The 27,975-nt window shown below is 39.2% G+C and overlaps 3 protein-coding genes across 7 annotated transcripts in view; 1 reads left to right on the top strand and 2 right to left on the bottom strand.

Moving 5' to 3' along the window:
• Nucleotides 1–27: 27 nt before the first annotated feature.
• Nucleotides 28–16,157, bottom strand: LOC134542178 (3-oxoacyl-[acyl-carrier-protein] reductase FabG-like). 4 transcript variants are annotated; one of them, XM_063386215.1, is made up of 2 exons: nt 16,005–16,157; nt 28–971 (listed from the first exon to the last, which is right to left on the bottom strand). In XM_063386215.1, the coding sequence occupies exon 2, from the start codon at nt 962–964 to the stop codon at nt 188–190; it is 777 nt and encodes a 258-aa protein (XP_063242285.1). In that variant the 5' UTR covers nt 965–971; nt 16,005–16,157; the 3' UTR covers nt 28–187. The 4 variants fall into 4 exon arrangements, with proteins under 4 accessions (XP_063242285.1, XP_063242286.1, XP_063242287.1 ...); XM_063386216.1 differs by lacking the exon at nt 16,005–16,157 and adding an exon at nt 12,090–12,219; XM_063386217.1 differs by lacking the exon at nt 16,005–16,157 and adding an exon at nt 7,363–7,702.
• LOC134542176 (RNA exonuclease 1 homolog) lies at nt 11,286–15,957 on the bottom strand. The gene has a single exon (XM_063386208.1). It carries the CDS (start codon nt 15,549–15,551, stop codon nt 12,102–12,104), a length of 3,450 nt encoding a protein of 1,149 aa, XP_063242278.1. The 5' UTR covers nt 15,552–15,957; the 3' UTR covers nt 11,286–12,101.
• A 4,532-nt stretch (nt 16,158–20,689) lies between the features above and the next one.
• Nucleotides 20,690–27,975, top strand: part of LOC134542237 (microtubule-associated protein RP/EB family member 1) — a 32,944-nt gene continuing 25,658 nt past the window's right edge. Inside the window, exon 1 of one of the 2 annotated variants that reach the window (XM_063386329.1) lies at nt 20,690–21,064. The gene's annotated coding sequence lies outside the window, so the exon portion shown is untranslated. The remainder of the gene's footprint in view (nt 21,065–27,975) is intronic. The other variant, XM_063386328.1, reaches the window with a different exon arrangement.

Here is a 27,975-nt window from a genome sequence, read left to right as displayed (position 1 = left end):
CTAGGCCATAAAGAAGGATTACATTGATCAATATTCATCAGTTTATTTGTTAGCACATTTTTACATTTTACACAGCATTTTGTCACATTTCATTGTAATTTTTTTTTTAGGGTTTTGACTGAGACTATACAGAATACCATAAACATGTAACACAGTCGCTGTGTTAGTGTGCGAGTGAGCCAAGTCCCTAGCGAGGACACATGGCGTGCCGGCCGCCGTCCACGGGAACGCTGGCGCCGGTGATGAAGCTGGCGTCGTCGCTGGCCAGGAAGGCGATGGCCCGGGCCACCTCTAGCGGGGTGCCCGGGCGTCCCAGCGCGTGCGTCTCTCTGCTGCGCTCCAGGAACCTGGCGTAGGCCTCGTCGTCCAGCCCCCCGCGCTTCTGCAGCTCCGTCACCGTCACCCCGGGGTTCACGCTGTTCACCCGCACGCCCCTGGGGGCCAGCTCCAGCGCCACGCACCTTGTGAACTGGTCCACCGCCGCCTTGGACATGTTGTAGGCCAGCACGCCCGGGAACGACCGCAGGCCGTTCACGCTGGAGACGTTGACGACACTGCCCCCGCTGCTCACCAGGTGCGGCACCGCCAGCATGGTGAGGTGGTACACCGACCGCACGTTCACGCCGAACACCCGGTCGAACTGCTCCAAGGAGGTGTCCTCGATGCCGCCCGTCTCCAGCACGCCGGCGTTGTTCACCAGCACGTCCAGCCTGCCGAACCGCCCCACCGTGGACTCCAGGATGTGGCGGACGTCCTTCTCGCTCGTCAGCTCCCCGGCGACCACGTGGGGCCTCGGCTGAGACGCGGACACGGGCTGGCACAGCCGGGCCACTCTGTCGAGGTTCTCCGTGTTGCGCCCCGTCAGGGAGAGGCTGGCTCCGAGCTGCGACAGGTGGACGGCCGTCGCAGCGCCGATCCCGGAGCTGGCGCCCGTCACCAGAACCACTCGGCCAGTCAGAGCCATCGCGCGCCTGGGACACAGTCACGCCCGTCACTTCCCACAAGTTGACCTGCTGACGTGTTACATTATAGTCTGATCATGTATTATTAAAAATACCCTAAAATATATCTATTCTAGATTAAGATGCAAGTGCCAAACGAATGGGCATCTTCTGATCTTCTGCAGCGTATTACTAAAAAACACACGCATTCAAATACAAAATTATGTACACCCCAAGTTTAAACATTTATAACAAACTAATATTCTTTGACTACTGACATCTAATGTTTTTCCCTTATTATTAATGTATAGATAAAACCTTTGCAGTGACGACGGTGGATGACAGATACAGTTGCGAGGCGACATCTCGCAGGCCCTGTGAGGACTTGAACTGACTACCTCCTAGCCATTCCTCTCTTCAGTTGGGGTGTCTTCGGATCACGTATTATGTATGATGTGAATCATAAATTGTAGGCCTTTGTATACATTTTTTTTTAAATTTCTCAGTAGCAGGTAGTGTAACCCTGATACAACATGGTTTGGTATACCGTGGACTCAGATGTGCCGCGGGCAAGATGGTGACTCCTGACAGACAACTCAAGTGGTGAGCGGTCATATGTTTTACTACTGCAAACACATCGCAAGGAATTCCCCCTTGCTCCCTTTTGGAGGAGGCGTCTGGTCGGATGGAAGACGGAGGTAATGCGTGCACGTCTAAACAAGTCGAGATAAGCGATTGGCGGTAAATTCATTTCCACCTGATTTTCTCGTTGGTCGCAGGAACGTAAAGATTATTCTGTAAGCAATACAAAAGCAGGTAAGTCATACAAGTGCAGTATCCCCAGTAAAACAGTTGGAGGGTAGCCTAAAAATAATTGTCACTACGTATTATTTACAGTGTAATAAATACATAATTTCTCGAAATACTCAAATTTAACTCGTTTATTTCATAGTCAAATTAAAAACTCTTATGTATTGTTACAACCAGTGGCATAGCCAGGATTTTATTTTTACCAGTGGATGCCAAGAATTCATATAAAGTGTGATTTTTTAGAACATTTTGGCACCTGAAAGAGAGTCCTTACATATAATTTAGTAGAAATAATGTCAATTAAAATTTAAGTGTGGATAAAATAGCAAATATTATTTTGTTCCCTGTAATTTCATGGTAGATGAACCCCAGGATCATACCTCCTGCGTGGGCTAAATATAAAATCCAACATTCATGGATTTTATTGTTATTCATTCTAACTAAAGTGTACAAAAAAAACAGACTTTTGCAAGTATATTACTCTTCGATCTTGTGCAAGTTAGCGTCCTGCAAATTTGAATTGATGTTATTTTCAATGAACCAGCAAAAGTAATAGCCTGAGCTGCAAAGTTAGAACATTTGCTATCAGTGGAAAAAAATGTGCCAATTGTTCTTCTGGATATTTAATTAACTTAAGGTGTAGGTAATATCAGCAACTGCATTACAATTTCAGTTACTCCTTCAAACAGCTGGGGATACTGCAATTTACCCACCAAATTATTTTAGCAGCAAATCAGTGAGTTTGGCCTCAGGATCAGGAACATTGCATCAAGTTGCATTAGGTCCAAGCTTGTGGCTAGGCTACAGAATGAACTACAAAGTTGAAATTTATGTTCTTACAGAAATTTTGTGAAAAAATTACTGAGAAGCAAATGTCAAAAAAAAAAAAAAAAAAAAAATCAATAATAGAGCACAGGGACTCAAAATGCATGTAAATACCTGTCAAATATGCAATTTAGAGTTTCTAAGACAGATTCTAACCTGTTTACTCAGTGAATACTGTTTATAACTGCAAAGCCAAAGGTCCTTGAGTTTGATTCCCAACTGAATTTGGGATTTTTCTATTGTGGAAAATTTCCTTACTGGGTTCAGATTTGAGTGCTCGTCTCTTCACGTCCACACTGAATAAGGCAGTGTCGAACCATCGCAGAATCATCCCGACTGGTCTGTCCAAGTTACACCACAGCTATGAATGCTTCTACTAAATGTTCTCTCTATATTCAGAAGCTTAGCTTATAAGTTTTAAGTACATTTTGAAGTTAGGAGTTTTCAAATTAAAATTTCATTCAACCTTACTATTCTTTGAAATGGCTCAGTATGTTTTTGGACTTCCTATATAATTTTTTTGTCAGTACACTGATTATTTTTCATAAATGCATCAAAATGTCAGTAAATCACATGAAAGAAAACATTTTATTACCTGAAAATTATAAAGTTTACAAACTAACAGACTCATAAATTTATACATTTACGTGTGCACAATACATTTGACATGGTTTAATATACTTACTATATATTACCTATAGGGTATATTATATACAACATACATCATAAATATTTTTATCTACCCAGCCCCATAACTGATTTTACATATATATATATATGTGTGTAATTCATAAGAAATTAAATAATGGTGAAAATAGAGACTATATACATCTCATAAGCACTCTGTTCAGTAGAACAGTATAAAAAGCTTACAACTAGAGACATCTCTAATTTTAACACTATATATTTCACAAGTAACTTTTCAAATAACAATTTCAATTTGGATTGTTTTGTCAACTACAAATCAAACACAAAATAAAACCTACACTGTTTAATTGCTATCATTGTTACAGGCTTGACAAACAGTTAATCCACAATTCATACAATAACTTAAGCTAAGCCATAAACACACACACTACTAAAACTAATACCATAATAAAAAATAAATAAGTTCACACTGTACTCAACATTTCATTTGCTCACAGATTAACTTTACTGAGGATTCTAAATAAACACATTACAGTCAGTTACGTCTAAAAATTATGGCTTTTTTTTTTTTCAACCAGCGGCAAGTCATCACTGAAAAAAAGTCAATGAAAGTGTAGTGTTGCCAGTTCGAAATTAAAAAAAACTTGGGGGGGGGGGGGAGATCCCCCTCCTGAGATTTATTCCACTTCTACCTGTAATCTGCTAATTGCAAAATGACAGGCAAATAGTTTTAAAATAAATTTCTGCCTTGTTGCATCTCAATCATCGATTTTTGTCTCCCCAAAGCTGGGTAACATGTACAAAATTGCTTGAGTAGTTTCATTTATTTTGAAATATTGCTTCAAAAAATAAGCGATCAGTGAAAAATTGAAAATTGAACCCAGCAGGTGAAGCACGCCAGTGCATACACATCGCTCAGCTCATGAACACTCCAGGGAGTGGAGTCCACTCTGAAGGTGAAACAGGAGCACCGTGCCGTGTCTCGACTTCTGCCCGGCCACGAGTCTCTAGGTCAGTCTCCCTGCCCTTTGGTTGTCTGGTGACGACTTTCCCTAGTGCGCCTGTGCAATTTTTGTGCAAATTGCTTTATGATAATGCCTTATCGGAGGGGCAACTGCCTTCTTTTGTAGGAAACTGTGGAGCTACGAGCATGAATTAACCTATTAACCTTATTTGTGTTCCATTTGGTTTAGCCACCCCCCCCCCCCCCAAGGGGGGGGGGGGGTGTTAGGATTAGCCAACGCGTTAATACTTCTGTATAAATAACTGCTAGTTAGTTTTTTTTTTCCTTCAAACTTTGGGTTTTGGAACTGTACCTCAAAATTAATGTTTGGTATAGTTTATGCTGTCTAGTTTCTTTTTTGGAATTTAATTTATTTAACTCGTAGCTAGGGTGTTTCTTGCCGCGTGGTTTTGTTTTAATAACTTAGTTTATAGATTTATTTTTACAACATGCTTATCAACTGTTGGCCCTCAAGTACACGAGTTTACTGGTGGAAGTTCAGCATTAAGTTGTCACTACTTAGGTCTTCGCTAAACCTTCAAGATGCATTTTTAAAAAAAAAAAATAATCCTGTTCATTTACTTAATTCCCTAATAATAACAGGTGTTCTCTGCGACTTTTTTCTTGTTATGAACTAAACAAAGTATTCATCAAGTTTTTTTTCAAGTCAGCCGTGTTTGTGCATGCAGACATAAGTCAAGTGGAAACACACTTTCTGGTCACATTTTGTTTAAAACCACTCAATGTTCCTGCCCAAGGGACCATTCTACTTTTATCCTAAATCAAAAAAGTGAAACAAATAATTTAAATGCCAGCATTAAAAATAAGTATTAAGGACAAAGCATTCTATCCATACATACTACAGAGCAGATTAAATGTCAGGAAGAAACCTAGTTTAGTATTACATTTCTACAGTCCTTTCCCGTCAATATAGAAATATAAATTACCATTTTAAACTTCAAAGAAATAAATATTTCCCAAAAGTTTCCATCAATGAGTGATAAAGCTGAATAAGCATGTGTTAGTTATTAAATAATGATTCCTTTGGTGAGGTATAGACTACCATTATAAACAGTGTGAGACACTATAGTTTTCACAGCTTACAAAGTTTGTATGTATCATACATTCTATTTAACATACAAGGAATAACATAATAAAACATGTTTCCAACATATGCTTAATGTTTATTTATACAATATATATGGGCCTGTTTGAATCCACTGGATTTTGTTTTTAAATAGTGTTAGTGATAACAGTTATTTAAATTGTGTGTTTTCAGAACATGTTTTGGGCATCGAACAACCAGTACCGACTCTTGAAGGCACTCATGGGACTCCTTGCATTACACTTTTATCTTCATTTCTCCGCCATATAATGTTATAGTTACCGCTCATATCTCATAGTTGACCTGTGTACGGCGAGAAGACACATGCCCGAAGCAACGAGGAGTGTCGCACTTATCATCCCGCCTCACTGCACTAACACTCACACACCCCTGGCTAGGTGGGCCCCTTAAGCTAGGGTGACCAAATCATAAACTTGATAAAACGAGACACATCCAAGGAGGGTTTGGGGGCGATGCCCTCCAGCTAAAGGGGGTCCGAGGGGCCTGCATCGAGACGTAATCATTGAAACATGCTCTTTTTTTTTGCTAATTTTAGACCTATAATTCTTTTTCAATTTACCTATGAATATGTAATTTAATTTAAATTGTGAGGCGTATAATAAATAAAAATAATAATTTTGCAGTGAATACTTATTTATTATAAGTATGTCTGACATACTTAAAAATATAATTAAACAAGGTAACTAAAATGGGTGAGTTCAACTGTCGAGAAGAGGGGAAGACGGTCCGAGGAGAGGCGCGACAAAAGTGTATCATCAACCCAACGTAAATACGGGACATTTAGGCGTCCCGGGAGTTTTTTTCGGGACGCCGTGTACGATCGTTAAAAAACGGGACAATCCCATTTTTACGGGACGTTTGGTCACCCTACCTTAAGCCCTTCGCTTCGACAGTCACGGCAGGGTCGACACATGTCAAATATGGATTTGTAAATACTGTCTGTAACAATTCTACAGTTATTTTCATCCCATTTAACACAGAATCTGTACTTATAAGAATGGCTGCATCACAACTTTGCTAGCTAGAAACTCTTTCACAATAACTTTGATATTGGCAGACACAAACTTACATAGGGTTAGCCTTCAGTGAATGGTTTTAAACTCAACATGGTATCAACAGGACATTACCCAACAACACTAACAATGCTTGGCAATTGATTTCTTACTAGAAAGTAAAACAATACTATACTTACAATTTTTCCCTGAAGTGTTTATAAAAGAAGCTGACACATCCTTCAAATCTCAAATTTTATACCAGCAGCTCAACTAAACTAAATGGGAAACTAAAAGCAGCTAAGCCTTAAGTAAAGTATGTCTGTACACAGAACTTAAAACCAAATCATGGTGTTTAAACAAATCTTTAATAATTACTTGAATTTACCCTGACCTAAACTTTGAATTTCCCAATCTATATTTTTGAAAAATAATTTCCCTGTTTTCTCAATTTTCTTAATGAAATAAAGAAAATTAGCCTTCACCATCACAGCTGGCCCTGTTCAAACATAACTTTGCATACACCATTTTACAGTGTGAATGACTATGCAAAAAGCACTATCTGAAAAAATAAAGGCTTTCACCAGGGTGGCTACCAAACATATAAAAAAAAATTCCCATGTCTTTTCAAGTTTTGGGAAAAAAATTTCTCTGACCATCGAAATAATTTATTCCCCAATAACCATCCAAAATTCTAATTCAAAATTGTGATTCGTAGGCCTTGCTTCACTACTGCATCATAAATTGTTTTATTGCACTACAGTCGATAGCACTGAAGACAATGCATGTGGTCAAAGTACTAAAAAAGGTACTTATGAGCAAAATGGAATTAGACGAAAACATTTTGGTAAAACTTAAATTATATGCTGGGAAAAGGGACGAAAGTGTGTGTACATGGAACCAGAACAAATCATAACAAGTCTCTGCTATAACTTTAATTAATTTTCCATTAACCTCATCATTTAAAATATCCTCCTCCACTATCTAAGAAATTCCCTGATTTTCCCCTGACTTTACCTTATCGCTGAAAATCCCCTGAATTTTCCTTATTGCTGAAAATCCCCTGAATTTTCCTTGTTGCTGAAAATCCTCTGACTTCAAGGTTTTTACTGTTGCCAGCTATTTTCCCCTGAAATTACTTTAAGTGGGGAATTTTTTACATGATTTTACCAGGATTTCAAGTAAATTCCCTGACCAATTATACCTTCCCTAACTTTTATCTGGCTTCCCATATTCTGGACACCTAAAAGTACCAATCCTGATTTAGACCACAATGTTGTCAACATTTTGAGTGATTTATTTTGGCTTCCTGTCTCTTTTTGAAGTATATAAGAACAATGGTACTATTGTTATAAAAGGATATGTAATAGCTAAATATATTATATCTTTTTTCTGTTTGTTAAAATGCTAATACCTCTAGATATTAAAATTCCAAGAAAATCAAACATCATAATACAATAAAAATTATTATCAAAATTTATTTCATGTGCTTCAAGTAGTTTACACACTTGCTCCACACTGCACTCATACCACAAACCATAGTAAAATGTTTATCACAAATAATCATTACAACACTGAGATATACTCATTAATTAAAAAAAAAAAAAACTTGTTACGTATAAATAAAATAAACACAACATTGTCAAAGTAAACTTGAAGCTGACAATGAAAGCCAAATATAAAGATGGTACCTACTGTCTATATGTTGATTCCCACTTTTAATGCTATAAAAAAAAGTAATTTAGGCAGTAACTATTTCACCATCAGAAGTTGCAAACTTATATGAATACAACACATAAAAGTTACCAACATTATTTTTTTTTTTTTTTTAAAAAATACCAGGTTTACAAAGACAATAAAATACTTGAAAATATAGCAAATGCTATTTACTTCTGAAGCATAATAGTTTTGATTAGGCAGAGCCCTTTTTCATACAGCAACATTCATCTGTGAGCCTAGACTACTGGAACAATTGGAACAACAACAACTGGAACAATTTTGAATTCTTACCAAGGTTTTATTTCAGTTAACAAGAATAGCCATCAGACATTGAACACAAAATGTTCAGGTTAGTTGGAAAGCACAATATAATGTAGGGGTGGGGAAACCAAGCTGTCACAACAAGTAAAGAACAGAAAACATAGACTGAGGTGATTTAAACTTGTGACTAATCTATGAATAAAGATTAGTCATGACAATCTGTTGTTGGACGTTCTATGCCATATGAGCCAAAACTTCTCGGCGAACGAGAACTCGAGTTGTGAAGGGGCATGCGTTGCTGTAGGAACTATCACACAACCATCAGTTAATATTTTTGTAATGGTCTGAGTACAGCCGAGATGCCACAATAATCGGTTATGAAGAACCGTGCAGTTTTGAGGAACCGGCAATTAACTATAAGGGCTAGCCATCACACCAAGACATTTGGCTCCAACAATATAACAGTCACAATGAGTTCACTTCCTAAATGATCAAAATTTATTTCTGCCCTCAGAATAAGTTTCATTCTAAATATTTTATGCTTAAATTTTTTATGGTTGGAACACACTTTTTTGTAAAAATATAAATTGGAGTAATATTTTTCATGGTTGCAAAATACCACTTTCTTCTATCTAGCTAATATTATTATGATTTCCACCAATTTTGTAAAATGCACAAAAAAACAAAAATCAACATTTACAACTTTCTTTCGTCATGCAGCGTAATACTGTGAAAGGTTTTTAATTTGGCATGTTCCAGACTACCAACATACCAGATTAGCGATTTAGCCGGATTATCTAACATTTATATAGTTATGACGGGAATGCCAAATATACAGTAAAATGGTATCAAAACAAGTTGCAATAAGTTTGCTCTAAAAGAAGGAAAAATACAGATGAGTGTTGGTCTTCTTTAAAAATTATGGAAATGTACCAGTGAAACGTAACCACAACAGAAAACACTGTAATTAATTTTTTTTTTAAATATAACCAGGGGCATAGGCAAGGGGTGAGATGGGAGAAACCCCCGCCTCTCCCTGAAATCATAAAAAAATATATCATATAGCAAACAGCGGGAAAGAAAGTGGTTCTATCACCCCCCCCCCCCCCCCCCCCCCAAATGAAATTGAAATTCTCTGTGTACTCTTCTGTTTCAGTAACGATAAGTAACAATAAACTCTGAGCAAACTAAACCACAGGCAGCCAATAATGCGACCAAAGTCAAAAGCCATAATCGGGGGGGGGGGGGGGGGGAGGGGGGGGGAGAGAGAGAGAGACCTGAACACAAGTGGCCTTATTGGTGCTTGATTACTAGAGACCTGCAAAATTCGCAGATTCATTCGGTGATAGGCTAGAATTCAAACACACATACCTCTTAGATAATTTTGCTATTGGCTTACTGTTCATCTGGATGAATCTCAACCAGTTATAAACCCTCAACCAAAGAAGGATCGAATCACAGACAATCCAGCTGAACTTGCGTTATTTGCCCGAGTGTACAGGGGTATGTGCAGTCTATCCTGAAGGCCATAGAAACCACGAATTTTGCAGGTCTCTATTGATTACAGAATATACCGAGCTATAGAATGCCTGATCAAAGACCTTTCACAATACTAAGAAGAGTACAAAGTATACATGTGTGCTCTTTTCCTATACTTCCTCGCGGGAAGGCTGAGCCCACAGATGTCACACAGCATTCGGGGCAGCAATGCAGCCCCAGCTCAGGGCTTGAACGAGTCTGTCTGATTTCACACGCCTCAGTCTTTGGTTGCGATAACAGAAGGAAAAAAACTACCGACATTTGTTCTAAGTGGGTTATATCCCGTATCAACGTCCTCTTCACTACGTATATCACATAAAAAATTTAAGCTTAAGCCTTATAGAATAATCTGCAGGTAATTTATTAATAAATATAATTTCAGCTAAATTTAATTAATTTACAATTTATCAATTGCAGAATCTTCACACATGCCTAACCACCCACACTGGCCATGCAGGCCTGTCATGTTGCATTCATTATTCTCACCTCCATCTTTTCACAAGGAAATTATATTTAACTTAATTATACTAACCATTTGTTTCTGTTACTTTTAAACATTATAAATTCTGGCATTGTGAATGTAAATTTTTCCTTACAGTGTGATAAATTGGCAAACATATTTTGCAAAATATTTAAAAATTATTTTGTAGTAATAGGTACTTGATTTTAAAATTACATAATAAATAACTACCTACACACAGACAATAGATATAGGGGCTTGCAAAACCCAAAAATAGGAAAACTAAACTTTTTGGGTTCTAATTATCTTTACCTTGGCAATACAAAGAGTACTAAAGAAATACTTACTACATATTTTCTGGTCTGTAAGTATGAGCACACTGTCAGTGTGTTGCCCGGCCAATCACCTCCCTTTCCTCATCGAGATAACCGGCCAATGATAACGTTGCCAGGGTTCAGACAACGTTGCCAGGGTTCACAAAAATAATCATGGCACACAGTCCAGAGTCATACCACATTAACAATTTGTAGGTCAGTATACCTGCTGTACGCTCTGACAAATGTGAAAATTGCAGAGTTTGGGGAATAAACTTTTTAAAATAAATAATTTAAAAAAAAAAAAAAAACCCACCAAACATTGTGTTTTGCAAGCTGCCATTTCTTATGTCATAATGGTACATTGTGAAATGCAGACTATTCCCCTTCTCTCTGGAAACACAGTGATATCAGAGGGGTTCACCCATCTACCTGTTGTATTTTCTCTCTTGTTTCTCCTTATTGTTTAGTTAATTATTCAAATTAAGGAATTAAACTATGTGAGTAGATGATAGCACTCCACTCATGCTCCACGAAGCAGTAATATATATCTACTATTTAAAAGAAATAATTTATTTTTAAAACAGATTTAATTTTTCTTTTATTGCTGAATAATTAATCTAGAGCAACAAAAACAAAGGCCATCATTTTCATAACTTTATTTACTTGTTTCAGAAATTCCCCTTAACTCCACAATTACTGTACTCATTTATTTGCTAATACTTTTAATAAAGTATAAATGAAAACGCAAAACAAAATTTCGCTTTTATATAACATGCTTTATAGAAAAATATTCTAAAACTAAAACTCCGAGTGTCAGTCCTCCGATTGAATTTGCATGGAATAAAGAGCTCAGTATCCAAACCACAAATGCAAGAAACTGGCTGTAAATACCTACACAAACTCAACAATTACAGAATGTAATGAAATAAACCCTTGCAGATAACACACATGGCAGTAGTATTTCAAAATAGTTGTTACGCTAATGATAAAAACTTATATCTTGGCTTATAGTTTAATTGTAAATACAAGCATATAAATATTTAACTCAACTGGCAAACGGGGCAAACACAGCCATTCGGAGTGCAAGCTTACCACCTAATAAATCACAGCTTTAAAAAAAAAAAAATAATTATTATACCAGCAAGACCAGTACTATTTTAAATAACTTACATATATACCGATTCTGTATAAATACGATTAGGTTATACAATAGTTCATAATCTCTGGATATCACTGCACAGTTTTGGTATTACCTAAATGCTACATGATTTACGTTCATATTTAATCGAACCGGGAGGAGGGGGGGGGGAGGGGGGGGGGGGGGGGGGCAAAAAAAATTCAAATGTCAAAACAGGTGACCCTATAAATTTTAGATGATTAGAAAAAGTATTTTGTTTTGTAACAATGTAGCATAAAGAAGGTGAGAGAGAGCGGGAAGCAGAGCGTACCGCGCAGCTGTGCTAGCTGGCGCGCAGGTCCTCCTGCACGCGCCACCGCGCCAGCTCCATGGCCGCCACGGCGTCCTCCGCGCTGTCGTGGCCGCCCACGTCCTCCTGGATCACCTTGCGCAGGATCTCCTGGGCCAGGTTCTTGAGGCTGCGCTTGTACGGGGGGCCCAGCCGGTGCGGGAACAGCACGCTGGTGTCCACCACCGTGTCGTGGACTAGCTTCAACGCCTTCAGGTCCGAGTCCAAACTGTGGCCGATCAAGATCGTCTTATCGCTGAACAGTCCCAACAGCACCGCCTGAACTTCCAATATGCTCGTCTTGACGTCGTCCAAATCGCTCATCTGTATCCCGCTGAACCGAGAGTTGCAATCCAGAACGACGTTCTCCGGTTTCACCAACGACTCGTATATCGTGTTCAGTTCCGAGTCGATGACGGTCACGCGAGCCAGTTCGAGGCCGCTGGTGGTGTACACCATTTCGCAGTCCAGAGCGAAGACTCCGTGGTCCCCGTCGGGGGGCTCCTCTTCCTTCGGCAACGTGTGCACGAAGCCTGTCAGGTTGTCGGGATCGTAGGTCTCCGAAACGTGGCAGCCGGCCGTGCAGCAGCCGACCGAGTCTTCCGTCTTGCAACAAGCGTAGCGCGTGTCCCACATGCCGTTCAGCTTCAGCTTGATCCTGCGGCCCGGGTGGTAGGTGCAGTGTTCGTCCCGGACCGCCAGCCCGTGCTTGTTCACCTGGTAACGAACACCGCATCTGCAGCATATTCTTTCCAGCGGGTCCGCGCAAGTGGCCGGCTTTCTCATCGGCTGAACTGTCACCACGCTCTTCTCTGTCGGATGATATCTCGGAAAACCATTGGTCTTCAATTCCTCATCGGTAAGCACGTATTTACTCAAAATTTCATACATAGATTTCTTCACTTCGTTCTCCGAGTGTTTGTGTGTTTTTTTAACACTCCACGATCCTTTCGTTTTGCCAGCTAAAATATCAGCATGCGACACCTTGTTGTGATTTTCAGCGACGGAACTCGTACATTTGGCTTCGTGCCGGATGCGCTGCACGAGAGCCGCCATCCTGTTGAAGTACAGGGTCCGCACCGTGCACTTGGAAAACGTGGCATGCTCCTCGCTAGCCGCCTTCTCGCAAGCATCATTCAAGGAAACGTGCTTCTTGTACTCATCAAACAAACACTTCAGATACTTCTGACGCGTCTGCAGGGGAACCACTCCGGAGAGTGCTCCGTCTTTGACGGACGGCTGGAAAATTATTTCCTGAGAAGGTTTGTGGGCCACACGCTGGGATCCTTTGGACACCGTCTGTGCAACAGTGCCGAACGAACTTTCCCCTGCCATCTCATCGGCACTGTCTTCGGTCGCACTGGCCGGTTCTTTCGAGTCGCAAGAGCCCCTAGAGTTCAGCCTACTTGCCACCACACTCCTGAAGGGAGCTTTAGGTTTGGCCATTAACGATATCACATTAGAAACGGGCGCGATTCTCACACGACCCAAAGAGTTAGGACATTTCATGCTCGTACTGCCACTTTCAATTTTTGCCATTTTGGAAGGTTCTATTTCATTTTTCTCACACATGGCTTCTCTTACTTTCGCAAACCTATCTAGCAATGCCTGTGCAGGATTCACGGGCCGTTTAGGCGCGGGTAACGCTGGTCGCGAAACTGTAGCCTCTTTAGCACCGGGATGTGCGACACGCTTCTTTGAAGGAACGGTGGTATCTTCAATATCATCCAACTCCCGTGCTCTTTTCTTACGAGAAACAGTGTTTGCTTGTGGCTCGTACTCTTGGAATATTCTCAAACACTCCTCGGTAATAGACTCATCTGATTCAGAGGGAGAATCCTGGATTACTATACATGAATCTGAGCCATCCTCACTTTTATCACAGAGAATTACATCAGTCTCATCATCCTCCTGGGTATCATTCAATAGAATTTTGGATTTCTCACTTTTATGTTTTCTATTGCTACTGCTATCTTTAGACTTTTTATCTGTTGATTTATTACTTGAATGTTTCAGATGCTTCGAGTTGTGTCTGGAAGAGGTGCTACGGTGTTTACTATCGGAATGCCTACTTCGATGTGAACTTGATTTTGACGTACTAGAACTGCGAGATTTTGAAACACTCTTTGAATTAGTTTTTACCTCTGTACTGCTATGCTTACTATGGTTACTTCTGTGCTTCTTTTCATGCACACTGTGCTCCTTTGATGTTTTACCATGCTTGTGACCATGAGAAGATTTAGAGTGTGCACGACTTTCTGAATGTTTCTTCTTTTCGTGACCTTTACCATCTTCACAATTACCACTCTTACTAGTGCTTCTGGATTTTGAAACTTTTTTGGCTTCATTTAAATGTGTTTCTTTTCCATCAGAAGAAGAACTTTTAACTTTTTCTGGTTTCTTATCATCTTTCTCACACTTGATTGACTCACACTTGATTGACTCACACTTGAGAATTTGACCATCTCTGGTATCAATACTTTCAATTTCAGGTTGTTTTTCAGTCACAGAATCACATACCTTTGCTCCCGAATTTACTTCTATTTTAGAACAAATACTTTTGCTTGTTTCTAAATCTACTTCATCTCCTGAAACCTCATGAGATTCATTTTCCTCAACTTTTTCACTTTCATCTTCACTTACTGGAGAAAAACCTACCTCACTCGACTCATCATCTTCCAACTCCGGAACATTAGATTTGACTGCGTTAAATTGCAACTGTAAATGGTCATTTTCTAACTTGTTAAGGCAAGTTGGCTCATAAGAGTCCACTTCTGCAAACGTACTTGAACCATTAACAACTGGTGGGAACCTACATTCAATACCTGGTCTGAATGGGGTATATTCTAACTTCTTCTTTGAATTCTTAGTACGAGACAAGTCTGATTCAGGGCTTAAAGTATCTAAGCCAGGAATAACAGTATCTTCGATTCCTGGCCTAAAAGGTGTATACTCCAATTTCTTTTTAGAACTTTTGGTAAAAGATGAATATACTGCAGTTTTACTTGATTTGGTCTCAATAGTTCGATATTGTGGCTGGAGACATGTTGCTTTATATGAAATTGGGATGTGTGCCTTTTTGAGTTCTGCAATTGGCGTAGGCTTGTAGGATGGTGCAGCAGGTGGAGGGTTAGAAGACTCTGGCTTCAACTCATCTAAAACCCTTGACACCAGAGAAGGTATTTCTGGTGGGACTGCAGTTTCATCCACTGCTGGTGAGCCATCAGTGTGTAAAGCTGGCAACAGTTTTCTTACAGTCTCGGAAACGAGATGTACAATATTATCACTTGACTGTCCACTCGATGCACAAGTGGCAATCTTATCACCAAGACCATCTTCTATTTCATTTCTCACATGACGAAAATGACAGTACGGCCTTTCACATAACCCACTGTTGAAGAAAGGGCAATTTATACCTCTAAAACGTCCTGTAGATGGTAACATGATAAGTCACCTGAGTTAATATTTTAACGTTTTAATTACATGTCTAACACGAAATGTAAATTGAACATCAAATTGGACAATTCATATTTCAATGTCATCAATTTTACAAAACAAAACACAAAAAAAAAAGCCGCTATCGATAAAAAAAACCTTACACTTCACAACTTATCTTCAAGTGTTTAAATAACACAGAAGTAAAACAAATAGAATAATAAATATTAAGCGTAATTTCAACAACAACAGCACGTAATCCGTACCCCTTGCTACATACATGCAATTTCAATCTCAATACTATAATACTACACTAGTCAAAATCTTTTGTTTAGGAAAAATATCTAGTAAAAAAAAACAGCCATAAGAAAACAAAATGATACGCTATAGTATTGTTAAAAAAAGTAAACTCAATAACATTTCAAACCAATAGTATATCTAAAGTATAAAACCCAAACTTACAAAAAAACTGGGTGATCGACACAGTTGAACACCACGGGATTTGACAAAGTGTGGGCTCTTGTAACATATGAACTTCAAGGACGGTGTTTAAGTTGCTAAAAAATAATACTAAGTACAAAGTTCAACTTCATCGATGTAATGGACAGGGCCTAAACTATTTAAAATTATTCTTGTCTAGGCCACTGAAAAAATGTGATCGAAAAAATATAAATTGAAACACTATTAAAAAAGGCTTTTAAGAAAATGCTCAAAGATGCAAACAAACAATGAAATGGTTTGAATGGATGTTTGATAAGAATACTGATTTATAAAAACAATAAAAAATTCAAAAATTTTTAAACCTTTTTTTTTTTTAGGAACAAACAAAACTGTTATCATTTAATAAACTTATATAAAAGGAGTCACAAATCAACTAGTCACAGACGCAGGATGAGTGGTAATTCGGAAAGGGGAGAGGATGTATAAATATCACCCTCTTAACAAAAAAAGTGAGAAGTCTTTCATTACCTGTCAATGATGCATAAATATATAACCCTGGTAACGAGCCAATTCATGTGTTATCATATCGTAAATAAACTTACAATACATAACTTGGACAACGGAATTTAATATAGAAATCTTTCAAATAATGCCGAGCGTGATAAATACATATATGTAAATTGTGTTTTCATCTCAAATTCTGGACACGAATAGACATCGACCCAAGTGTCTCCCCTGCTCATAAAGTCCGTTATGCTGCGCCAACCCCTGATCCTCCCCTGCCCCGTGCAGTGATAATGTGTTATGAGGAACATACTTTTAAATTTAATAATGTGTAATGTGTTATTTTTTATGTATTATTTTTTCCATAAACTTTTGTAGTTATTATTATATGCTTTTCTAAAATATTATGTGATATATTTACGTTAACTGTCACCAGGCGTCGAAGCCGAGGCCAACACCCGGAATCTCTCCGAGCGCTGCACGTGTCGCAGAGTGAGGGGAGGACGGGCGAAGAGGCAGACGCACGACAGGAGAGGGGGCAGTTGGCATCTGGTGGCTGGACGAGGCGGTCGCACGGTGAGACACAGAGCCAAGAGCACCAACGGGTGAGATCGTGTCAAGGGGAATTGAGACTTCACGACAGCGTGGGTTACGCAGCTTATCGTGTTTGTAAATAGTTAAATTGTATATAAGGGTTTTTCTTGTTTCAGTGAAATCAGACATTGCGTGTATCGGCGGATACGGGCGTACCGCAATGAGACGGTCTCCACGTCTCCGGCGCTGGCATTCAGACTGACTTTGTTTTTCGCTATCATTCAGTAGGGGCATAATAAGTTCTTCATACGTACGTATCGCGAGACCACGGGGGCAGCCCGCACTTGGCGCCTGCCCACCAAAACAGGTGCAGCCGAGCTTCACTCCGCGGAGAGAACGGGTGTTGAGCCGCGCGCAGCCCATGTAAAGGGACTGTGTGAAAGACTAAGTAAAACGTTGTATCACAAACTGACGAACTTTCATTGTAGTACGGATAGTGATAATTTCCCCCTGCCACAAGGCCTGAACCCCGAATAGGACATAACCAGCTAAACCATGGGGGATGATATCCGTGACTACGACAGAATCACACATAGTTCAGCAACCGCTGCTAGATTTCGTTGCTGGAGCAGAGCTGTGGTTCCATTTTCTCATGAGACACTGTTGTCGGCTGGGGACTAGTCCCTAATTTTGTACGGTGTTGCAGCTTCTCAGGGGTTCGGTAGAGGGGGTTCGTGCTGCATGGCCGAGGGATCTAGTCTCACCAGAAATAAGAAGTTCAAATAAAGTTTCCGGGTCCTTTATACACATCAATGTAGACACTTTACATGGGGCTACCGCGGATCCGCCTGTGACAATCTCGATAGGGCGTAGCCCGGTTCCGCACGCTTTTGCTATGTTAAATACGGGACATTCCGCCCATGCCAATATAGATCCTTTTTTATTAGAGGCGACACTAAACACGGCTCATGTAGCCTGGTGAAAAATGATGGGGAAAACGTATCAAGATAAGTATGTCCCTATTCCAGCAAATACTCCACTGACATAGTCTCTAGGATAAAACACAGCAGCAATAACTTATATACAATGACTCGCGTCCAACCCGATGACTGACAAACTATACGAAACAGTGACTGGGGAGATGCATATAAAAAAATATGCTAGCAATGGCTATCTTCCAGTTCAATAGTTCACGACTCACAAGGCTCGCATTGAAACTTTAACGAAAAATGGCTGTGTCTAAAATGTGACTGAAAACTATGGTTAACTGAGGGAACAGCACAGCTCACAACTACTATAGATGCCACGCACGGTCAAGTCCTCTCTAAGCTAGACTCTCTCACCACCAGCGCGGAGCGACGCCTCTCCCGCGACCGCTGCCTCTCGTGCCAGGATGACGACTGACACCCCACTCCGCCTGGCGCAACCGAGCGCCCGCGTCTTCCCCATCCTTACCGAGCCTGCGAAACACGCGGATTGGCCACAGGCGGATACTACGGCCTTGGCGCCCGGTGAACAATACAACTAAAAATTAAGTAAATATTTAAACGAAAATTATTTACAATTAATTAAAAACAAAATATATACAATAAAAGTCAAATCCCTGAAAGAAACCACATGCCGCACTGCACCACACTCTCGTCGCACCATTATGCAAGAGAGGGTGCTGACGAGGCATAACTGCCTGAAGGAGCCGGGGAGACACTTGGTTCGACGTCAACACGTCCGTAATTTGTGGTCCGGGTGTGTAGAGTTGTATCCTCTGTTCGGAGGTTCCCGGTGTTATGTCGTCAGGCTCTTCTATGATGGCTGGCGTGTCCTCTGGTTGGTGTTCTGTCTCTTCTTGTGATACGTCAGTGATGGTTAGGTGGCTGTGACGGGTCTCTTGTCTTGGTTGTGGTGACGTCGTGGCTACGTTAGATTCGTCTCGACGTGGGTCTCTTGTCGCCTGGTCGTTGATGTCCTCACCTGGTGTCTGTGGTCAGTTGTCTGGGTCGTTGGCCCTCGTGGCTGGTTCGGGCTCCTCTGCGACCAGGCGATTGGGGTCGGGCATCTCGTCTGGGTCGGGTGTCTCGCCGTGGTCGGGTTCTTCTGGGAGTTGTCCACCAGGAACCGTGGCGAGTCGTAGGTCGTTGCGGTGGATCTTCTTGACCTGGCGACCCCCAAGTTGAACCAGGTACGCGGTCCTCCCTATGAGCCTTTGCACCTTGTATGTCCTGCTCCAGCGAGGGATCAACCCTGCGCAGTAATTCCTGGGTGCTACTGATAACGGGTGGACACGGGTGTACACTTGGTCACCTGCTCGGACCGGGAGTGGCGACGTCGACCCAAGTGTCTCCCCGGCTCCTTCAGGCTGTTATACCTCGCCAGCGCCATCTCTTGCGTGTGTAGTGCGACGCAAGTGACGGTGACTTGCGACGTTTTGTTTCTTTACAGGATTTGACATATTATTTTATTGTAAATATATTTTGTTTTACGTTTTTTGTATTTATTTTGCTTATATTTTATTATAATTAATTTTGTATTGAAGGGTTATGTATTTGTGTAAGTTTTAATTGTTCACCTGGCACCAAGGCCGCGGCTTCCGCCTGTGACCAATTAACGTGTTCCGCGGGCTCGTGGAGAGGGGGAGACACGGGCGCTTCGGCACGCCGGGTGGGGGAGGGAGTGAGTCGTCGCCAGGACTCGGAAGACAGCAATCACGCGAGTGTCATCGCTCCACGCTAGTGTGAAAGCTGTCGTGGACCCGGCACGAGAGGCGACAGACGTGTTCGTGATGTCGCTCCGGGACGGTGAGATTGAGCGGGAGCGGTATTTGCAGTAGCGCTAGACTTGGCCGTGCGGAAGTGTTTTTCAGCTTTGCAGTCGATATTTTTACTTTGTCATTCAGTCGCGTGCTCTTATCTTGTCATTTTGTAGTGGCAGAACCGCAAGACAGCCTCGCGTGCTTCGGGAGGCACGTACGTCTTCCATGACTCCACCTTTCCAGGTGCTCAGCTCATGACCCGGCCGTCCTGGGTTCGCCATGGCGTCTGTTGCTCAGGTGCTGCCAAAATATGCTTTTTAAAAATTAGTTTTTGCTTCAATATTTAAACCTTAAAAGTGCAGTCACCTTTGTCCTTTCTTAAGATTATGACAAAGGTCGTTATGTGTTGTTTTAGGTGGTAGAACATACTGCTTAAATATTGTGACGGTATTAATTATAAAAAAAAAAATGAAGTTTGTTTATGAAGAGACCTTTGTTCTTTAAATAACTCTAATTTTACGTTTATTTCAAAGTTATATAATAAAAACTGACCGAATTGCTTTCATTTAAGATTAACATGTAATTCCCTATCCCACCATTTGAGTGGCTTGGGCGTGAACCTAGCTCTTAAGGGCGCCTTCTGCCCGGGCACACATATGGTGTGCAGAGCATCAAGAAAAACAACGCGATTTAAAAACTACTCAAGATATCCGAGTGGGATCTGTTTACGAAAAGCATTTAATAACTCACTGAGCCTGATAAGTACTTTGGATTTCTAATTAAGTTTTTAAACTGTAATTTTAAAAGAGTTAAAATGGCTAAAAGTGTATTTTCGTAGTAATTTTTCGGCGTAAATTTTTTTTTTACAGATTCTTAAAAGCACTTAAGGGACTTGCAGTACACATTTATCTTTATTTTTACTGGTATCTGGTTTTTGGTACTGTTCATGGCAGTACGTTGCCAAATGTAGCAGAAGTTTATAAACAATTTTCTCACTTGTCTTTTCAATAATTTAATTTGGATTTATTTTAGTTTGCTAATATTATTCTTTTCCCAATTCTGAAACATGTTTACTTGATTATCCTAAGATACATTTTAAAGCGTATTCGTAAAATAGATTAGACATGTCGGACTATGATTTCGGAAAATGGCTATTAGAAAAGTTACCTTAAATAGTGTAGTTCATGTATGAGATTAGTACTGCATATTCAATATCGGTCCCGCCCTGCGAGGCAAGTTAATATATTTATTTGATTTCAGTCGTTGACGTTAGTTACTATCTACGCATTTTTAATTGGTAAGTTGAAAATATGTTTTTGTTACCGAAATAATTGACATTTTTCACGTTCATGTCTGATGTGTTAAAGTTCGCATTGAAAAATGAGAACTTCATTGGAATACGTTATAATTGTCTAACTTTTCTTTATTTTTCTTTAATATAATGCAAATTAAGGTCATTATTATTAGAAATGTATTTTGGGTTACGGCTTTTGTACAACTTTGCACATGATGACTAATGTGCGTTGTGACAGGCACCGGTACATGTGCACGTCACGACATTGTCATCTACGATTAGATTTAATTAAATATTTTTTATTTCAGAAGCAGAAATACTGCCAAAAAAGGTGCGATTTTGAAATACTCGAGACGAAAGAAACGCGTATGTGGGTGATGACAGGATGAAAATCAGTTCGTCACGAAATATAGGCCTAAATAAGATTATGTGCTTATATTTTGACACTCCCTAAAATCTAACTTGGCTTAAGTATTTGTCCTACTGCTGGTTTCACTGTTCACATTTATAAGAGAAGTTCGTGAAGTTTGCACAAGTGATGGCTAAACTGAAAGCAGGGCAGATAAATCCTTTTGTTAATAACCTAGTTGGATAATTCTGAAGGTCAGCCAATTTTCTTTAAAAACTATTATAAAAATTCTAAAATGATTTTATTATAATTGCTGACATGTTTTTCAATTATCTACTAGGGCATTGTAATATTTCAAATAGTTTGTCCGTAATTGACAATTTTTTTAGAATATTTATGTTAAGTACCTACATTAAAATATTCGAAATAGTGTAAAATCTTGAGAATGGTTAGTTAAGTTAGGGTAGCAATGTTAAAAATACTTTCAAAGTGTGTGAATTATATAGATATAGAATTATATAGATATAGAATTATATAGATATTTATAAATTCTGTGATTGGTTGGTAGGTTGTTACATTGAACATACCATCAAATAATAAGGATGGCTGGGTAGGTTAAGTTAGACATTTTATACTAGCGGTACAGGAGGGCATCCAAACTAGTGAATACGGGTCTGAACTGGGTGGTGCTAGGGGAAAAAGGGGACACTATTAGAAGTGGCACTTATGAAATCTGAGGAGTTAGCCATTCATTCTATGGTGGTGGAAGGGATAAGCGACCATGAAACACCCATCGAAGAGATCTGCTTGGAGCAGAAGGTCATGAAAAGCAGGTGTATATCAATATGGATGTCTGGGAGGGCAGTACAAACAAGGGTGGAGTATTTAAAGATAGATTTGGCTAGTGCAGAGAGAGAAAGAAATAACATACAGTAATTTGGGGGGGGGGGGGGGTAGTTTGTGGTGTTGGACAGTGGCGTAGCCAGGATTTGTGTATGGGGGGGGGTGTTAAGAAGCATGCCCCCCCCCCCCTCCCGTATTAAAGCGGGGGGTCGGGGGGTCCTCCCCCGGGAAAATTTGGATTTTAAGGTGTAAAATAGTGCTATTTTAGCAGTTTTCAGTACTTAAATTTAAATATTGTAATGGTAAAAATTTTATTAATTTTAATATGAAATTTGTTTGAGTGATGAATAAGAAATTAATTAAAGATTTGGTGCTAAGGGGGCGGGGGGGGGGGGGGGTTTGAACCCCTAACCCCCCCCTGGCTACGCCCCTGGTGTTGGATATTGTTGGAGGCGTACAAGAACAACATATATCTAAGAAATTGATTAATGCTAGAGGCTATCCATGTTATTATGGTTGGGAAATTTAAAATTAAAAAGGAAGGGGAGAAGGTTGTATGGGTAAATATTTACTTGGGCGGTATTTCTGAAAAAAAATGTTAAAAATCCGAAAATACCTTTATTTTATGCACTTCAACTTCCTCTTTTCATTAAAAGCGGCGGAGGTAAGAAATTCCAAATACTTTAGGAGATATCGAATTTTTAAATTTCATCATATGTAGTTGAGCGGTATTTGCGAAAATAAATGTTAAAAATCCGAAAATACCTTTATCATATGCTCTTCAAATTCCTCTTTTCATTAAAAGCGGCGGAGATAAGAAATTCCAAATACTTTAGGAGATATCGAATTTTTTAATTTTGCAATACAAGACCTGTGGAACCATTCGAGCGGCGCCATTTTTGTTATTTTGCCGTGTTCGTGAATACGTGAATCGTGAATGCGTAATTAATAAAATGGTTGATTAGGTCAGGTCAGTTACATTATTAATACTTTCAAACTAAGCAGACATTAAAAATTATTTTGTGAATTAATTTTAATGGCTGTTTAGTTTTAAAATATTTATAATGTAAAGACCTGACCAAACAAACCCGGACAGACGGTGAACAGTAAACTAAAATGGTCGATTAGGTCAGGTCAGTTACACTATAAATACTTTCAAACTAAGGTGATATTAAAAATAATGTGAATTAATTTTAATTATTCTTTAGTTTTAAATTATTTATAATGTAACTGACCTTACCTAACAAACCCGTAACAAAGGATGTACAGTAACAACTCACGTAAATTTTTTTGTTACTTATTACTTGCGCAACAATATCAAAATAACAAATAAGACTTTAAAATTAGAAACGTTAAAAACTCACCTAAGTTGGAGGCGGTAATTAAACACCGTTTTAAACAATAATTGAACTAAATAATCACGTATTAGTTCATTTGAATTCTGGCCTATCACGAACAATCACGTGACATCATTATCCAATAAAAAAATAGATACTCGTACGTAAACAAGAAACAATTCTGCACGCACGCCACAGGAATGCGCTGGTTTTGTGCTGAAATTTAAAAATTCGATATCTCCTAAAGTATTTGGAATTTTTAATCTCCGCCGCTTTTAATGAAAAGAGGAATTTGAAGAGCATATAATAAAGGTATTTTCGGATTTTGAACATTTTTTTTCGCAAATACCGCTCAACTACATAGGAAGAAATTTAAAAATTCGATATCTCCTAAAGTATTTGGAATTTCTAATCTCCGCCGATTTTAATGAAAAGAGGAAGTTGAAGAGCATAAAATAAAGGTATTTTCGGATTTTTAACATTTTTTTTCGGAAATACCGCCCAAGTAAATATTTACCGTTGTATGTTGTATTGAAAGGAAAGGAGATGGTATCGTACATTAAAAGAAATTGGAAAACAGTTGAATAGAGAAATCAAGGTAGCGAAGGAAACTTACTTAGGGGTATTTGATGGTGCAGAGAATCGAGGTATTCGGGCAGGAATACGAAGGGCACAGGGGCAGGAATCAGGAGGGGGAACCAAGGGGGAGGTGGACATATTGGTAAAGCAGTACCTGTCATTGTTAGAGATGGGAAATCAGTGGGAAGGGATAGGTAAAGAGCAAAGTACAGAGCAATATGAGGAACGATTCAAGGTAAGAAAGCAAGAAATCAAGAAAATATTGAAAGCGCTAGACAGTAGGAAAGCTATAGGTTAGGATGGCATAGGTAATGGATTGATAAATCTGACGGGAGAAGCCAGGGTAAATTGCTGAAAGAGTGGAGGGGGGCAATGGTTGTACCTGGGGGGGGGGGGAGGGAAATAAAGATGACCCAGCAAGCTATAGGCCAGTTAGTATTATGTCAGCAGTAGGAGAGATCTTGGAGAGGGTAGTACACAGGTAGGTGGTAGGGGAAGTGAACGGGGCAGCATGGTGTTCGGAGGGGGTTACTCTTGCAAAACAACAGCTGGCGGGAGTGTTGGAAGGCTTGGTGAAGGGATTAGGATGTGGGATAACAGATCAATCCCTGTTTCAAATATTTTTGAAAAGGCCTTCGATAAGGTTACCCCATGAGAAATTGATGAAGAAAGTGGAGAGGGTCGTAAGGGGCAAAAAAAGGGGTGAAGTGATTGGTGATTTCCTTAGGAACAGGACACACAGGGTGTGTGTGGAGGATGAGATGTCGTCATGCCATGGGTGCAGCAGGGCAGTGTGCTCAGTCCACTGCTTTTCACCATCATGGTGATTGATTTAGGGGACGAATTAAGGGCAAATGAGACTCTTTGTAGACAACTGAATTGTGTATGGGAGTGCTGAGGGAGGGTTGCAGGAGGATTTGAATAGGCTGGTAGGGTGGGATGTGAATGAGATGTGAATATTTCTTACCCAAACGGTCCTATTCCCGTGCAATTGTGTGGCAAGAACGTACATGTCATAATCATGTCAGCATCGCCTTGTTTACGACTTAATCAATATCCCTCCTTCATCGCTATGTAAACTTGTAAATTATTTTTTAATTCAGCTACTACCTTACCAAACGTTTCGGTTTGTTGTTTTTTCTTCAACTATTGCAAAACTCACCTTCCCTAAGTGAAAGAGTTTTTTTTTGCATTGCTTAATAAATGTAATATATTTGAACCAAAGAAAACAAATATCACTTAATTAACATTGCAATAAATTTATACTAACAAAATATACTTTTCAGCTAACATATAAAACAAATCTACAAAAAACACTACACCAAACATTAAAACATTTAAAACCATAAAAAAACACTTACCAATTTTGGCCATATGGCAATAATGCTTTAATATCAATATTATTCTTGTGTATATTTACATTACACCAAAAAAAAATTGGAAATAGGATATTCCACCATTCCACAGCCTGGCCATCTTGCAATACCGCTTTCAGTAAAGCTTCCGTGCTATATTTTTTGGTTTGACCAGAAATAGGACTTATCTTTGAAGTCAACACTTGTGAACTGGTGTGATTATTATGATAAAGGTAGTTGTCCACGTGAAATAATAAGTAATTTCCTCGTGGCACTTACAGACGAGAGCCTGTTAGTAAATACGTGGTTGCAACAAGGTTTCGAAGGTCTGGGAGGTGTGATTTATGCCTTGATGTTTCAAAAGTTGGGGAAAATCGTTCAAAATTAGATTTACAGCCAAAAGATGGAAAAATTAAAGGTTTATGGGGCATACCCCTTTAAATTCATTCAATATCGTGAAACACGAACAGTCATTTTCCTCATCTCTACTGTGATCATAACCACACTTTCGTTCTGTACTCTGTACCAACACATGGTACTTTATATGTAAACTGAATCTTTAGCAAACTTTTTTTTTTTTACAGCATCACAAGACAGCTTGCATTTATTTACTCACTACCCCATCAATCAAATGCTACGTCCAACATTGCTTACACCCGAACATACTGCTTTTTTTTGGGAAAACAGTTCTGGAAAGATAGCCCAATTAATAAAATAAAGTTTTATTTATTAACTATTTTGCACTTTAAAATTATATCAATTTAAATGTCTGTCCCCAAATTAACGGTATTTTCATAAGCCTACTGTTCACTCTCCCCACTGCAGCTTGGTTTGACAGTGGCTCTCTATTGTTCCTCTCTTACCACACACCTCAATCTCAACACACTGCAATTTTTCTTAAATGTGGATTGGAAATAATAAAGGCAGTATCTTCCTGACTGAACTGGTTTTTGTTTCATCAACCTCTGGTTTATCATTCTCGAGTAATATAAGTTTACGCAAACCCTTACATGATGCTAAAATCAGCATTTTTTGTAAAACAAAAATTGCTGCTATCAGAATAGAGAAAAAGATAAAAATTTGAAATCAGTCATTTTAGACTCTCTAGATCATGTAGGAATCAAAACAAAAATTCATTTGATTATAAAATGGTCAAGCAACCACCTTTGGATCGCTTGACGTGGAATGAACCACAAAGGTCATGGTTTCGATCCCAACACCCCTGCTTGACTGAAATCATGAGCACTGAGTCGGTATCCATGTGGTTAGGAGCCCACTATAATCCTGGCACTTCGTGTGACATTAATCCCTGTTGCTGAGGAACAAAGATGATTAGGAGACTTTAGGTTAGGACTTGGTTAGGTTTAGATGTTTTGATGAAGTTGTAGCAATTCAGATATCACCAGCTAAAGTAATCTAACATTGTAAAGTACAAGAAAACACTTCTAAATTGATACACTGCAGGTGTTATGTTTTGTTCACAACCCAATTGACTTGGCTGGCCTCAGTGTCCAGCAGTTATAAAATCCTTAGTCTTCCGGGAATATCTGGAAGAATCAAAGGTTGGGAATGTTTCTTGTTGCACATTACCTTTACTAGTCAGGTACAACCCATCACACTATCGTTAGTCATCACCCTATCGTTAGTCATCACCCCAGATAAATTAACCATTTAACAACATATTGTTATGCAAGTAACCTAACCGCGCCTCCTAGCTCAGGGATGTTTCAAAAAAGGCCTGAATGTGTAACTCCCATTAAAAAAAAATATTTTTTAACCTTTAAGGGGGTTTCAAATGTTGTCTAAATTCAAAATGGCTGCCATCTTGTATTTAAGGGGAAATTGTTTCTGTAGTACAACATGGCCATTTTCAACTATTGTCTTAAAATGATAATAACTAAAGTTGTAGGAAATTGAATTATCTACAACTTATTACGACTCAGATAGGCCCAACTAAAAGATTACCTGACTTGAACGTTCACAAAAACACTTTAAAAAAAATTCTGAAAATGTTTGCCAGAAATGTTCGTAGATTTTTGTAAATTTCATTGTTAAATATGAATTAAGTTGGGCAGTCTTTACTGAAGGAGGAGGTTAGTAGAACTTTTAGCTAATTTTTTTTTTAGTTTTTACACAAAAACAAAAACATGGTCTTCTATTACATTATGTTCACTACAGGTATACACTGTTTCCATAGTGACAGTCAAATTTTCCCTGCTTGATAAATTAATTTGTATTAGTTTTTAAAATGCAAAAAACATTCTTGGTGACTAAAAATCATTAATGCCCCATCGTGGGCTGAATACCAATAACTGGTTGATGAGATTCTAGTGGAAAGTTCTGAAAAAATAGAAACGGTGCAGCCTGGACCACACCCGTGAAATTTGCTATATAGTACATAATTATTTTATGGTGTGCGAGTGCCGCAAATTTGAAATAATTGGCACATGT

The sequence above is a fragment of the Bacillus rossius genome, assembly GCF_032445375.1.
Source record: "Bacillus rossius redtenbacheri isolate Brsri chromosome 4 unlocalized genomic scaffold, Brsri_v3 Brsri_v3_scf4_2, whole genome shotgun sequence".
Taxonomy (NCBI): Eukaryota; Metazoa; Arthropoda; class Insecta; order Phasmatodea; family Bacillidae; genus Bacillus; species Bacillus rossius.
This window is presented reverse-complemented; position numbering and strand designations above follow the sequence as displayed.

Bases quoted from the DNA above. Each gene is read 5' to 3' on its own strand.
- LOC134542178 (XM_063386215.1), bottom strand. From the start codon at position 964: ATGGCTCTGACTGGCCGAGTGGTTCTGGTGACGGGCGCCAGCTCCGGG.
- LOC134542176 (XM_063386208.1), bottom strand. From the start codon at position 15,551: ATGTTACCATCTACAGGACGTTTTAGAGGTATAAATTGCCCTTTCTTC.